We start from the raw sequence: 16,677 nt of genomic DNA on the forward strand, positions 1-16,677 counted from the left end.
AGCCCCTGATAAAATTATTTAAAAAGCTGTAAATGATTATTTTAAATAATAGATAATAAAATGATTTTTTTTGGAAAAAGCTGTCCTCAAGGACAGGAAGTCACTGTGACAGGAAAGAGGGAAAATATTTTAACATCTCTCTTCTCTGTAAGGAGAGAGATAGAGGACCAGGGACCAGAGGAAGGGAGGCAGAGAGGCAGGCAAGTACAGCATTACAGAATGAAAAGCAGTCCATCCATTTCTTTATAAATGGACAACTTTAAGCCAATAGAGTGCATACTCGTGCCATATTATCTTCTTTGTTAAAATAAAAAAATAAATAGAACAGTGGTTGTAAGATGCGGAAGTAAGTCACTGCTATCAAGTTGATCCCAACTCACAGTGACCCTCTAGGATGGAGCAGGCTTTAGGTTTTAGGGTTTTGGAAATGTCACATCTTTCCCCTAGAATGACTGGTTGGCTTGAATCACCCAATGCCTAGCCCACAGCTCCACCAGGGATCCCCGCTTAAGTGGAATCTTAGAAAATGCTTGCTTTTCTTTTTTAACTTAATGAAACTTCCTTTCATTTTGCAACCAAGCTGATAACTGTTATCAAAAATTGACAGCCCAGCATCTTTATTATCAAAATAGGCACTTCTAAATAATACAGGATCATTATAAGGTAACAAGATAATGTTATAAAGTTTCCAAGAAAATGGGATATTTAGACCACTTTTACTATTTACAACTGAAGTTTAACAACTGAAAATGCTGCATATCCAAGGAGGATTCATCTACTAAGTACATTACTGTTGATGTTGTAAGGTGCCATCAGGTTGGTACCCATGTGTAGAACCCCATGTAACAGAAATAAACATTACCTGATGCTGAATGATCTTCCTAATAGTTCACATGTTTGAACCCATTGTATTTTGGTTTTTTGGGAACCCGCTGTGATAGCCACAGTGTCGATCCATCTTGCTAAAAGTCTTCCTCTTTGTCTCTGACCCTCTACTAAGAATGATGTCCTTCTCCAGGGGCCGACCTCTCCTGATAACATATCCAAATTACCTGAGACAGACGTCTCCACAGCCTTGTTTCTACGAAGCATTCTGACTCTACTTCTTCTAAGACACATTTCTTCATTCTTCTGGTATTTCAGGGAATTTTCAGTATTCTTCACTAACAACATATTCAAATACATCAATTTTTCACTGGCCTTCCTTATTCCCTGTCTAGCTTCCACATGCATGTGAAGCAACTGAAAACGCCAGGCTTGAGTCGGGAATATTTCCGCCCTCAGAGTGGCACCTTTGGTCTTCAACACTGTGAAGACATCTTTAGTATATTTTCCAATGTAGAATGTCATTTGCTTTGATACTACTTTCATGGGTGTTGATTGTGAATCCAAGAAAAACTAATCCTTGACAACTTCAATATTTTCTGTTTATCGTGAGCTTGCTTATTGGTCTAGTCGTAAGGATCTCCGTTTTCTTTATGCTGAGGCACAATCTTCATTAGTAAGGGTTTCACCTTCTCTTCACTTAACAGCAAACATGGTTGTGTCATCTGCTTATTTCATGCTGTTAATGAGTCTTCCTCTAATCCTGATACTGTACGTTTTTTCATATAATCCGGCTTGAGATTTTTTGTTCAGCATACAGACTGAGTTTTGAACTATGCATTATTCTTTTGTTTTGTTCAATTCAAACAACTGCTTCTTGGTGTAGTTCCACATGGTCACAATAAAGTGTTCCAGAATTCCCACTTCTCATAGTGTTATCCATAATGTGCTATGATCCATGCAGTGGAATGCCTTCAAATAATCAGTAAAATACTGGTAAACATCTTTCATGGTTTTTTTTTAAACTCTCAACTAAACAACAATGACAAAAAAGCGGAAGTTTCCCAGAGGAAAGATCTAGGAAGCGAAGCTATGGAGATATTAACACAGATTTGGCCTGTCTACATATATTTATATGGCAATATACTGAGGTAGTGGATGGACTTTGGGCCTCTGCTGAAGTATGCTGTTAATGCAAGAACACTTTGTTCTAACAACCTGGCATTCTGTGATGTTCATCCTCTTGACATGATCACAGAAGACAAAATGGGTGCATAAGCAAATGTGGTGAAGAAAGCTGATGGTGCCCGGGTATCAAAAATATATAGTGTCTGGGGTCTTAAAGGCTTGAAGTTAAACAAGCAGCCATCTAGCAGATAAGCAACAAGCCCATATGGAAGAAGCACACCAGCCTGTGTGATCATGAGGTGTCAAGAGAATCAGGTTAGAGGCACCAGAAGATCCAAAATAATAACAACATAAAACAATTTGTTGAGAATGAGGGTGGGGTTGAAGCAAAGACCCAAAACCCATCGGTAGACAACAGGACATCCCTCACAGAAGGGATGAGTCAGTCAACCAGGATGCAGTACTAACATCGATGAAACATACAATATTCCTCTGGTCTTTGAGGCTACTTCAGTCCCCACTAGCATGACCCCAGTCCTGCCTTTCAGATCTGGTTAGACCAGAGAGTGTACACTGGTACATTTAAGCGCTCACGACACACAGAATGCAGGTCAGATATACCCCTCAGGAACAGAAATGGAAGTAGCAAAACCAGGAGGGTAAGGGGAAAGTAGGGAGGAAGGGGGAACTGATCACAATGATCGACATATAACCACAATGGGTCATGAGGGTGGAAGGGGGTGTCAGAGAGGAAAAAGGAGCTGATACCAAGGGCTCAAATAGAAAGTGTTTAGAAAATGACGGCAACATATGTACAAATATGCTTGATATAATTGATGTATGGATTGCTATAAGAGCTGTACAAACCCCTAACAAAATGATATTTTAAAAGAAATAAAAACAAACAGGAAGTTTCCAAAAGTTCATAGAAAATGGGATTAAAAGATTATGGAATTTTTCCATGAACTTTTTGCAGCCTCTTCATATAATTAACTAGTTACCAAACTGGGAGCTATATTTGATACGGAAGTGCAAAACTGCTAAGCATTCTAATTTACCAGTGGACCAAATGACAAATTCATTAAATGTACTTATTTCTCAAAAATGTGTAAAATATTTTCTCGATTATAAGATACCCATATACAGAATATATTTCCTTAACAATCTGTTAAGAAATGTCTGATTTAACAAAGACTTTTTGGCAGTAATAATCAGTATTAACATTATTACTTTCAAGTCACTTCCTACTCAGTGACCGAATAGGACAAAGCAGAACTGCACAATTGTTGGGTTTTCAAGGTTGTAATCATTACAGAAGCAAATTGCCATAGAAAGCTCTCTTCCATCTTTAGAACAGCTGAGGGGTTAGACGTTTTTATTGGTTAGCCTGTACCACAGAGCTTCTTATGCAAAGACACAGAGGTTTACAAAAAAGACATCATTCAAAGAACTGCAGTTTTAGTTTAAAGCAGCGGTTCTCAGCCTGTGGGTCGCGACCATGTTGGGGATTCGAATAACCCTTTCACAGGGGTTGCCCCATTCATAACAGTAGCAAAATTACAGTTATGATGTAGCAATGAAAATAATTTTATGGTTGGGGGGGGGGGTCACCACAATATGAGAAACTGTATTAAAGGGTCACGGCATTAGGAAGGTTGAGTCTCACTGGTTTAGAGAGAGAGTGAGAAAAATCTGGAAAAAAACCGAAAGGGCCAGATGATAGGAGATTTAATACGTCTTATTCAATAATCAATGTGAAATCACTAAAAGAAAAATGCTTTCTTTAAGCAAGACAAATATTCAAATTCTTCTTAAAAAACAGTCCCTACTTCGTAGGAGGAGACTAGTACTACAGAACACCATCTCTCCGTTCCCAAAAGTAAATGAAGGAGCGGGCCTAATCAGATGTTCTCATCCAAGTATTTAACAATTTGGCACAAAGTAAGTTAGTGATGGGTATTAGACTTGTAGTGTTAATATAAACAGAAGAGTAAGAGTGTCATGGGGGGTGGGGGTGGTAAACAAAAGAAAACCAGTAAACAACGTAAATACAAAGCACTTCCCCCTCAACCCCTGACCCCCTCCTGCCATCAAGTAAGATTCAGATTCATAGGGTTTCTGAAGCTATAAATCTCTATGGGAGCAGATACCATCAACTTTCTAGCATAGAGAGGCTGGTAAATTTGAACCACTGAGATGAGGTGAGCAATCCGATTAAGGAAGGTTACTCAGGTTATTTTTATGAAGAGAGAAGCGAACGTGGGGCTACATAGAGAAAATAACCCTTTTCATTTCCTGTTTGGTACTCATGGGCAGCTAAGCTAGCTATCCCTCGGTTAAATAAGATGAGATATCCCTGTAGTTTTCTAACACAGTGTAATTCTTGTTTCATTTGAATGTGTTTTTATTCCCTGAAACCTGATAAAACAATTCTAGTAACCAAGAGAAGAGATAGCTTAGGAAATAAGAGTAATTAACCAGGTAAGGAGTTAGCAAAAGTAGTAGCAATAAATGGCAGATACCATGAAAGAAAAGTAACCAATAATGTACAGTGTTTACAACACTTAAAAGGGAATTCTGGGGAAAATAAACTAGCACCAATGTCCAATAAACCCTGGAATGAACAAAAGTCATGATGCCTTTTGTTAATCTTAACAGAATAATTTAGGCAAAAGGCAAATTTGAGTAAGTTAGAAATAGTAAAACAAGTGTGTGTGATGGCACAAAAGAAAAATCTGAGGAGATAACAATATTACAGAAAGATTACAGTAAAAATAAGAAAGATGTGAAGCGATATTTAAGCAAAGCAGAAGTAGGTAGTACAATGAAAGTCTCATTCTGCAAAAGAGTGTGGCACGATAGTTCACGGGAAGGAGAAGCCCAGGGAAGTGCACTTATTAGCAAGGTGAAACATTTTCCTTCAACACGGGTTTAAAGAAAAAGAATGACAAAAATGCTAAGAATGTTTAAAATCAATAGAAAAAGTTGAGGAAAATCACATGGTGGAACACCCTCTGCTCAGGTAGACAGTGACTAGGTGAATGGTTTCCTGAGAACACGAGAGCAAGGGTAAAGTGGACTTAAGGAAAACATAAGAAGTTTGACCCAACTATGGGGAATATGACAGGAAGCTAAATAAAAAATCATCTCTTAGTAAGCCAAAGATTCAGGAGATGAAACGAGACACAGAATAACCACAAATTGCTATTATTATAAATGAATTACAAACGATCAAAGTAAGTAATTAACTAGTTGGTTACATAATTTAATTAATGGTATAATTTAAGTTTATCTGCTGACTTGTCAAAATTAATCGAGGAAGGTTACTCACAAACAACTCTTCCCTAAAAAACTGAAAAATGTTGTAATATTTTAAATTTATATTATAAAAACATTTGATGTACATTTCCTATTATATTTTAAACATTAAAAATTAACTTTTTAAAATTAACTTTTAACTTAAGCAATTAAGATAAAAGTCCAACAAATTTGACTGCATTGAAATTGTTTTTCATCAAGATATCTTAGTAATGACAAAAACTACATTTAGGACTTGAGATATATAAATAAGCCAGGAAACTGTGCAAGAGGAATCCTTGCATTATCTCTTTGACATCTAATTCTAAACTTGATCAACACAGCACTTTATGGGCAAATTATAAAATACCGGAATAGATTGGTCTTTACAGGTAGATTATTTTTAGAATGACAACTCATCATTTTGCACTGAATCTATGTAAGCACCCGCCCCACTCACACTTTCTGTAGACAGTATTTACGTGTACAAACATACTTCAGAGATCCTGAGGCTTCAGTTCCAGAGCACCACAGCACAGTGGGTAAAGCTGGTCACATGGTTTTTTGGCTTCCCAGTACATATAAAAGTTATGCTTATACTACACAGTCTATTAAGTGACTGACAGTATCACAAAAAGTTTGAAATTTGTGAGCGTTACCAAAGTGGGACCCAGAAACATAAAAGCAAGCACTTGCCATTGAGAAAATGGCCCAATGTAGGGTTGCCACAAACTTTCCATTTGTAAAAAAAAGGCATTCTCTGTGAATGAAGGGAGGTAGGCTTGTACAAAGTGAGGGATGCTTGCACAAAAGATATAAAAGATGAAGAACAGGAATGTCTGAGCGTAATATAATTGAGAATAAGAAACAGATTAAAAGCTTAATTTTTGTGAGACTATAAAATTTGAATGTGATAATAGGGCTAGTTCGAAAGGTTTTAGTACATTAAAATTAAGATAAACTACACATGTAACAAGATAGAATACTATGTTTTTAAAATATTTCTAAGTATGTTTGTCCATTAAAAATGCTAAAGCTTTGAACTAATTTTCAACTTTGCTGTCAAGTTTTAATTGCTGTATATTAAGAGGTAATCATAGTAATGTCATATGATTCTGTTATATTCTGGTTAAAGTTGGTTAAGAGTACAGATTTGACAATTGTTCAGTGTAGTATAATTTACTAAGAAATAATTTAGAATCGCTCAACAAAGATCAGAAGAGGCCATGAAACAAGAGATATTGCTGGTATTAGTTGGATCTTGGCTGAAGGGAGAGAATATCAGTAAGATGTTTACTTATATTTTATCGACTATGCTAAGGCATTCAACTAACTCAATCATAATAAACCATGCCTTGAGAAGAACAGGAATTCCAGAACACCTCTGTGTGCTCATGCAGAACCTGTACATGGATCAAGGGAATGTTGCATGGCTTAAATCAGGGAAGGTACGCATCAATGTTGTAGCCTCTCCTCATAACTATTCTGTCTGTAAACTGAGAAAATAATGAGGGAAGCTGGATTAAATGAAGATTACTGCATCAATATTAGAGAAAGGTTTATTTACAAACTGCCATATGCAGATGACACAACCTTGCTAGCTCAAAGTGAGAAGGATTTGAAGCACTTGCTTATGAAGATCAAAAATTATAGCCTTCAGTATAGATTACAATTCAATGTAAAGAAAACCCAAATCCTCACAAAAAGACCAATAGGTAACATCATGGTAAATGGAGAAAAGATTGAAGTTGTTGAGAATTTTATCTGCTTGGATCTGCAATTAATGCTCAAGGAAGTAGCAGTGAAGAGATGAGACCACATATTGCACTGGGTAAATTTTTGCTGCACAAGACCTCTTTCAACTGCTGAAGAGCAAGAAGTTACTTTGAGGATGGAGGTAGGACTGACCCAAGCTGTGGTATTTTCAATTGCATCATATTGATGTATAAGTTGAACACTGAATAAGGAAGATTGAAGAAATAGTGATGCATTTGAATTATAGTGCTGGAGAAGAATATTTAAATATTTTCACCTGGACTGTGAAAAAAGAAGAAACAAATCTGTCTTGGAAGAAGTATTGCCGTATGTTCCTTAGAAGCAAGGATGACAACTCAAAGACAAGGGAACGACAAGTGATCTAAAATCAATGGCAAGGATGGTATAGTGGGGCTTGATCAACGGCAATGTAGCCGAGAGGAATTACTGAAACCCGAATGAAGGCAGAACATGATAGTGGGAAAGGAGGAAAGTAAAAGGAAAGAGAGGAAAGAACTAGGAGGCAAAGGACATTTATAGAGGTCTAAATACAGGCATGTACATATGTAAATACATTTATATAGAACGATAGGGAAAATAGATCTATGAACATATATTTATATGTTAAGTATTAAGGTAGCAGACAAACATTGGGCCTCTACTCAAGTACTCCTTCAATGCAAAAACACTTTGTTCTAATAACCTGGTATTATTCCATGAAGCTCACCTTCCCAACATGATTGCTGAAAACAAAGCGGGTGCATAAGCAAATGTGGTGAAGAATGCTGATGGTGCCCGGCTATCAAAGGATACAGCATCTGGGGTCTTTAAGGCTTGAAGATAAATAAGCGGCCATCTAGCTGAGAAGCAACAAAGTCCACATGGAAGAAGCACAGTAGCCTGTGTGATCATGAGGCATTGATGTGATCTGGTATCAGATATCAAAGACTCAGAACAAAAAGTCCTATCAATGTGAATGAGAGGGACTGCAGAGTGGAGACCCAAAGCTCATCTGTACACTATTGGACATCCCCTTACAGAAGGGTCACAAGGAAGAGATGAGCCAGTTAGGGTGCAGTATAGCACTGATGAAATACACAACGTTCCTCTAGTTCTTTAGTGCTGCCCCCCACCCACTATCATGACCCCAATTCTACTATACAAATCCGGCTAGACCAGAGCATGTACATTGGAACAGATAAGAGCTGGAAACACAGGGAATCCACGACAGATAAACCCCTCAGGACCAATAATGAGAGTAGCGATTCCAGGAGGATAAGGATAAGGCTGGGGAGAGAAAGCGAGAACCAATCACAATGATCTACATAACTCCCTTCCAGGGGGATGGACAACAGAAATGTGGGTGAAGGGAGACATCAGTCAATGCAAGATATGGCAAAATAATAATAATTTATAAAGTATCAAGGGTTCATGTGGAAGGGTGAGTGAGGGAGGGAGGGGAAAATGAAGAGCTGATACCAAGGGCTCAAGTAGAAAGAAAATGTTTTGAAAACGATGATGGCAACACATGTATAAATATGCTTCACAATGGATGGATGTCTGATTTGTGATTAAAACTGTATGATAAAATTATAAACAAAAATGGCAAAATGATAAAAAGAAAAAAAAAAGGCAAGCATGACAAGACTTTGTCTCATGTACATTGGACATGTTATCAGGAGAGACCAAACTCTCTATCATTGAGTAGATTCTGACTCATAGCAAAAATAAAAATCCTGCCTGGAGGATTTCTGAGACTAATTAGAAAGGAGAAAGCTTCTTTCTCCTGAGGAGCAGCTGGTGGTTTCAAACTGCTGACCTTGCAGCTAGCAGCCCATGGCATTAAGTACAACTACACCAAGGCTCAGGCTTGGTAAAGTAAAAGAGCAGCAAAAGAAAGGAAAGAGCCTCGACCCAACGGCTTCAACAATGGGCTCAACTGTAAGAACAATTATGAAGATGATGCAGGACCAGGAAGTGTTTCACTCCGTAATACATAGGGTTACTATGAGTTGAAAGTGACTAGAGGCACTTAACAAACATCATAAATGTTTAAAGAAATAACACTTAAAGCGATATTCATCTTGGCAAACTACCATTTCATTTCTAGCTACTTTAACTAGACATAGGAAAAAAGACAAAAACTTACCATCAAGTTTGAAAAGCAAAAAGAGCGGCGAGTCCATGGACTTACATGCTATGGCTTATGGTGAATAGACCATGCCTGGGATAGGCTCCTGTGATATACTTCATATTGACCTTCAAGTCATAATTCTTTGAGGTGTATCATAATTCTGGATTCTATGCTTGTGGCTATAATCACATTTGGAGGGTGCTCTAAGAGAGAAGCCCTGGTGGCATTGTGGTTACACACTAGGCTGTGATCTGCAAGGTCTACAGTTCAAAACCGTGAGCCACTCTGCAGGAAAAAGACGAGTCTTTCCACTCCCATAAACAATCACCATCTCTGAAACTCCCAGGGGCAGTTCTAGCCTGTTTTACGGGTCACTATGAGTCGCCATCGATTCGATGGCTCAAAAAACCCCTCAAACTCATTGCCATGGGGTCAATGGTAACTCATAGCAACCTTATAGGATAGGGTAGAAATGCTCCTGCGAGTTTTAAAAGCTGTTAACTGTTGATGGGACTGGAAAACCCAGGTCCCCCAGCCCCACCCCCCACAGGGAGGCTGGTGGTTTTTAACTGCCAACCTCATGGATAACAGCCCAATGGGTAGGTTAACCAATACACTACCAGGGTTCCTCAATTAAATGGCAGAAAGATTTTTTTGTTTCTGTTATTGGGAGAAAGATGGGAGGATGTGTCTTTTAGATTCAACTAAAAGGTATAACTATGTCACCATCCTTTGTTTCCTTCAAGGGCATGGTCTGATAAAAGACAAAAACCATACCTTCATCAAAGTCATTCTTCTGTGTGTAAGAGCCATCTTCGAGTGAAAGAAAGAAAAAAGCCTAGGATTATTGAAGAGCATCTTCCAGTTCCCTGTCTGAAGTAGTGGGGGTTGAGACCAGAGGCACCACAGACTGCGGCACAGAGACTAGGGGACACAGCAAGAAAAGCACTGCTAAGATTATGGGACTGTGACACAGAGGGATAGGAAAGCTTCCCGGTCCAAGAAGACAGAAGCCAAAGGATCAGGTGACTGAGAGGCTGAGGACTAGAGAGAGACTTGGTTGATGCCTGAGAAGAGAGGCTGATGTAGACCAATAATTGTACCCTTACAGTTTGCTGACTCTTTAACTTTTGGTAACCTGTTAACTTCCCCAATAAGCCCCCTTAATTGTGAGTATTGTTTGTGAATTGTGTGTGGCCAATGCAATGAATTATCCAACTCAACAAAGGCATGAAAGAACAGTTAGCTTGTGTCAGAGTAGGTAAAGGATGGAGGGTGGAAGCATGTCTGACCCCATCTTGCGGCAATAGGGAAGTTAGATATTGCCCCCATGTTGTTTATTATACTCCTCTCTCTTCCTGGAGCCCTGGTGATGTTACGGTTCCATGCCTGGCTGCTAAACACAAGGTTAACAGTTTGAATCCACCAGTCGCTCTGTGAGAAAAAGAACAGCTCTCTACTTCCATAAACAGTTATAGTCTCAGAAACTCACAGGGCCAGTTCTAAATTCTACCCTGTCCTGGAGGGTCGCTATAAATTGACATTGGACTTGATGGCAGTGCCTTTGGTTTGGTATCTCTCCCTATTTCAGCACTGACCTTTCATATATAATGAAAGTAGGTATAGAAAGGTAGATGTTCACATCTACTATACTAATGAAAGATTATAGGAAAATATGATTCATTTTACGTCTCTCATTTTAAAAGACTAGTTCTACTAGTTTTTATAATACTAGTTTTACATACTCTTTCCTATGTAAGCAATAACTGGAAGATGACTAAATGATATGCCTCTATTGAACAGAGCATTTATGTCCCACACATTATCATTCCAATATTCTGTAAGGATCCCCAATCATCAAACCTAAACAGAATAAACACATTGCTTCCATTTACTGTTCAAGAATTGTTTCTATGTTGTATGTATTAATAAATCCATACAGTTCATTTTACTTTTCTTAATTACATCTTAAAGCACTCTCTCAAAATAAAAATATTTTAATATTAGAAAAGTTTACTCATCTAAAACCAGTGACAGAGAAAATTTTAATCTACAGTTATTTCATAAATCTCTGGACCTCATTTTCCTTCAAAATTTCACTACGTACAACTGGATAAGGGAAAAGAGAAAATAAACTCAAACACCAAGCATTCCATCAATTAGAAAAGTCTGTCAGTAATCTTTGAGTATTAGATTAAAAAAAAATCTGTTCCATTGTTTTTCTACATTTTCCATAATGAATACATATTTATAATTTGAAAAGAAAAAAACCTCTGAAATCTCACTCACCTTGCTACCCTTCCATATTCAACCAACTTACTCACCAATAAAATCTTACTCCTCCTAACTCTAATCCTTTCCCTTTCTAATCTCACTGCATATTAGAAACTACCTCTAACTCCCATCAAAATGGCTAAAATATAACGTTCCGGGGGGAAAATCATTCTCTTTTCATTCCATTTCCCCCCACAAACTTTTCAAAGCCTCTTTGTACAGAATATATATCTATCATACCCACTGTCAGTGAGACAATTCTGACTCATTGAGCCTATATATATATAGGAGTTTTAGGCTGTAAAGTTTTAAAGAAGCAGATAGCTTTCTTTCGAAGCAGTAGGTTTGAACCACCAACCCTGTGGTTAGCAGATCAACACTTACAGATACCACCTTAGGTGTAATATAGCCACTGAAGAACTCTTTCCACACATTCCCAGAAAATATTTTAAAAAGGAAAATATATACCGTATATACTTGTGTATAAATCGAGTTTTTCGGCACTTTTTAAATGCAATTTTTGTGGCAAAATTAGGTGCCTCAGCTGATATTTGGGTTGGCATATACTTGAGTATATACGATAATGTTTTTAAAAGTAATTTTTTAGGATTATAGCCAATTTTTCTTAAAATAATCTACAGAAATATTGACAACCTATATAAAAATGTTAAATCTTCTGAAATGTTACTGGTAAGTATTTTGACACCTTTCATCAAAAACAGTAATTGTCACATGAAGCTATGAAAGTATTGGCACTGTTATATTTTGTGGAAAATTACACCTTATTCCAAGTTCCAATATGAAAGCAATGCCTACATTACAGATTACGAAACAATGTGGAAATAATTGTCTTCCTTATACAGAAGGATCTAACGAGGAAATCTGGTTAAATATATTTCTGGACAATTTTCACAAAGTTTGAAACAACACTCACTGCCATTGAGTGACTCTGACTCATAGCAACCCTACAAGACAGAGCAGAACTGCTCCCTAGGGGTTTTGAGACTGTAAAATCTTTTTATGGCGGCAGACAGTCTCATCTTTCCTCTGATTTATAAAGTTTACACAACTATAACATGGAAATGGAAAACATTTATAGGTCCACAAACTGTGGCAGTTTAAAGAATATACAGGCTTGTATTCCACTCAGAATTACAGTGTGCCCATGAGCAATTTTACTTAACATTCTGTAAAACGTAATTAATAACATCCAGCTTACTGAATTATTGTGAGGTCAAATAACCAACCAATGTTATTTGCACTGTCTTCTAATGCCTTGAAAGTAACAATTCTCTTGCCATTTTCTATCCTCCAACACAGCTTTTCTAGATACTCAGGAGCACACTTCTTTGAAATACCCGTATAATTCAAGACTACCTACTTCGACCTTCCATCTGAATAACTCACGTCTGTTTCAGTGAACTCTACTGGGAATGGAGTTTAAGCTTCTCAGACTAATATTTATTAGGCATTTTGTTGAAGATGAGTTTCCAATCATCAACATGGTAACCTTATTGGCATGCTGCTCAATACTTGATTTGGGATTCTACAAAATTATTTTAGCTAGCATGCATTTGGGGAGGGGGGTGTTTAAAAATAGTTTTTATTAATTTGATTTATTTGGAAATGAACTATAGTTTCTTTGGCCTCACAAAAAATATCTCACTGTTTCCCACTACACTTCAAATAAAGAACAGAGAATACTACTGAACAAATTAGTTATAAGATCACGATTAGAAAGTGTCAATTAAGCTTATATTTTCACTACAGCAAATAGTCTTCCTTACACTCTACAATTTTGTCAGTTTGTGTCCTTAATTACCATTGCCTTGTTGCATAAAATTTTTAAATTAGCAAGATCTAGACATTACTCCAATAGAAAATTAGTTACTAACAAGACAAAGTACTGCAGTTTCAGATTTTAGTTTTATTTTTACAACTAAAGGCTATTACTATGTCAATTTCATGTAAGTAGTATTTCAAATTCTGCAATCACTCTTAAAAGATAATTTGATAATGGTGGCAACATATGTATGAATATGCTTGATACAACTGATGTATGAATTGATCTAAGAGTTGTAAGAGCTGCCAATAAAATATTTTTTTAAAAGAGAATTTGAATAAAAATTTGCATATATAGTTTCTAAATTAGGATCAATTTCACTTAAAATATATTGTAATATGTAGCTATAAAAATGAGGCCAGAAAAAAAAATGAGGCCAGTATTTTAAAAAACTTGCTGCATTGCCTTACTGAATATTTAAAATATGCATATTAGAGAAGTATTAGTAAACATTTCGACTAAATAAATTCAAACAATGTAGAAGCTTTAAAATCTAAAGAAGTTTAGTAACTATTTGAACAAAAGAAATAAAATGTTTCAAGAGTTGGGCATACCTGGTAAAGCAAATTTTACACCTATTTTTCTAGTGAGCTTATCTCACTAACCTCAGTATTTTAACAAACACAATAAAGCCATGCAGTAACTTCTTTTAGAATTGGGAGTTAAATAAGCAAAGTAAAATGCTACAAGAACAACTGTAATAATCAAAACTATCATATTTCAGGATAGGTTGTAATTAGTTTTATATAAAAACCTAACTTTAGTTGGTGTTTCCCTCCTTGGATATCATTTTAAAATCTTCATATACAGATTTTACTTTTCTGGCTCCCTTCCTTGTTACACCCCAACTTACCAAAGATATCTAATGCTATATTTTAATACAAAATATATTTTCAGTCCCAGATCTAAATACCGGGTGTTTTATGACAACTTTTTAAATGAGTGAATATAAGGATGCCAAATATTTTATACTTTTAAAGCTACTCTATTCAGATGAAAAACTCTCCTGACATTTCAATGGCTTTTTTTTTTGCAGTGAAAACCAAAAGGTATGCTTTTTATGCTTTACGACTAGGCAATGTGATTTCAAAAGGCCTTTAACCATTCTCATTTAAAAGCTTATGCTTATTAATAAAATAAAAAATAAATCTCATTTATTTATTAAGTGTATTCTGTAATCCCTACTTATTAGAGACGAAGAGTAATTAAAATATTATACAGCAACATTTTTCACGATATAAACTTTGCACTTCAAAGGGGTTCTAAGAGTATATTCCTATACCTGGCAAACTCTTATTTGGTGGAGGAAATATCAAATATTACAGCAATACTTTCAAATTTACATATGACTGCACCATAAACTAACAGGGATATATGAAAGTGTACATTTAAATAGGAAACTTAGAAGCTGCTGTAATACTTAATTTTGACATCAAGAATTAACCTTTCAGTTTCTAGATTGTCTTAAAAAAATTCACAATTCAACTCATAAAAGAAATAAGCATTCATTTTTCCCCCCTTTCTGTTAACTTGCATCTCCAATACCTAAAAAAGTGACTATACTAGAACCAAAATAAGATCGAGTTAAAAGCATTAGCAAAAACAAGCACGCCGCCTTAATTCACTTGGAAACATCTCTGGGACGTTCTAAAATACGCAAAAATAAACCTGCCATAGTGGCTTGAGTCCCCTTGCACCCAGAAATCTGGAAATGGGAAAGAATAAGATTGTGCTGCTGTTCAATATGAAATTAACCGACTGTAGATTGAACCTATTTTGTTATCGCGTGCAGGCGTGTGTGCCCAGTGTTTTCCCTCAAGTGGATTGCTTTCTCGTTTGTAAACAACTTCTGCAGCTCTTTCTCGGGCGCCCAAATGGGAGGGAACGTGAAAAGCATCAGCATCCGAGCTTCCGGATCTGAGCAGAGCAGCCGAAGAAGGGAAAGTGCCACTTGGTTTTGTGCTGGCTGTTTTCTCCAGGCAGTCAGTCCTCACAGCAGAGGGGAGGCAATTAATCCGTCATCTGCAGAGGATCAATGAAGCGCAGGCAGGGTCTGCTGCGACTCCTGGTTCGTAAACTTGCTCTAGGGGCTGGGAGTTACGGGGGCGCTCTTTGTGCAGAGTCTGAGGGCAAGGGGAGGGATGAGCAATCAGCTTGGGAGTCATTCAAAGGAGTTTAAGGAGCCATGTAAGGGGGGTGCAGGGGGGCGGGGCGCAGGCGGCTAAGGGAGCGGGCGGCCGGGGCGTTCGCGGGCCGCTTCGACATGGAGGGAGGGGACGGCGAGCTGGGCACCGAGGGAGCAGCCGACTCCGGCCGCGGGCGAGCGGCAGGGGCGAGTGCCCTCTGGCAGGCGGCTCCGGCAGCGAAAGGGGAAAGGTTCGGCTCCAAAGGACGCGGCTCCCGAGTGACATCCCGAGTTTCCGCACTTAGCGGGCCAGGGGCGCGGCCGCCGCTCGGCTTCTTCCCTCGGTCCCCGACCCCGCGCCCGCCTTTCCCCCGCTCCCTTCCTCCGGCGCCTCCCGCCCGGGCCGCGGCGGGCCTTACCTGCAGCTCCGTGAGCAGGATCTCCCCCCGCTCGGGGTTGGACGCCATTGCGCTCCGCTCTGGCCTCCGCACCTGGACGCGGCCGGAGCTGGCGAAGGGAGAAGGCGGGAGGACGCGACCCGGGGTGCGAAAGAAAGGAAAAGAAAAAAACCAAAAAGCCCTAGGGATTCATGGAGACGCAGCCCCCGCGAGAGGCGCGGTTTCGTTGGGCCCGTTCATCGGAGAGCGGTCGGGAGCGGGGGCACCCGTTGGCAGGACCCCTTCGCGGCCCGCCCGCCGCCGCCCTCGCTGGACTCGGCTCCGCTCAACCGCTCCCTCTGGGCGACGCCAGGAGCCGCCTCAAGCCTCTCCGTACGGGGCGCTGCGGCCGCGGCGGCAACTCGCCCTGTCGCACCATTTGGCTGTCACCAGGTCGCAAAAGCGGCCTCGCTTGGCGGCTGCCAGGACACGTGACAGCCGCGGCCGCCGCCTCTGGGGGGGGGGCGGGAGAGGAGGGGTGGTGGAGACCCCGCAGGTGGGAGGGGCTAGAGGGGTGGGGCGACGCCCGACCCATTTCGTGGCGGCGCGGGGATTGGACCGGGCCGGGGTGAAGACGAGTTTGGGTCTCTGGGGAGGCGGGAAGAGGAAGGAAACACGCCACGCCCACTTTCTTGCTCTGCTTAACGGCCCGAGGATGAGCGCTAGAAACCGGGACTACAGTATTTGATTTTCCAATGCCACTTTTTTCTTTCTCTTGCCAAAGTATGGGCCTAGTTTTACTTGTCCCAGCCTGGACGCCATAACCCAAAGAGTTTATGGGCGCAAGCCCGATACTTTATTATCGGCCACCGACCATCCCACACTGTCTGCCTGTTTCTCCCTGTAATCTCCAGCGTTC

The 16,677-nt window shown here is 39.2% G+C and overlaps 1 protein-coding gene across 1 annotated transcript in view; it reads right to left on the reverse strand.

The window, feature by feature from the left end:
- The window catches only part of PKN2 (protein kinase N2), a 133,918-nt gene extending 117,889 nt beyond the window's left edge, over positions 1-16,029 (reverse strand). Inside the window, 1 exon segment of the mRNA XM_045291900.1 lies at positions 15,801-16,029. Within this exon segment, the coding sequence (XP_045147835.1) occupies positions 15,801-15,848 (48 nt within the window). The 5' untranslated portion in view covers positions 15,849-16,029.
- Positions 16,030-16,677: the final 648 nt, after the last annotated feature.

Source organism: Echinops telfairi, unplaced genomic scaffold (assembly GCF_000313985.2).
Source record: "Echinops telfairi isolate 266 unplaced genomic scaffold, ASM31398v2 ScPeMD7_443;HRSCAF=831, whole genome shotgun sequence".
In the NCBI taxonomy this organism is placed as follows: Eukaryota; Metazoa; Chordata; class Mammalia; order Afrosoricida; family Tenrecidae; genus Echinops; species Echinops telfairi.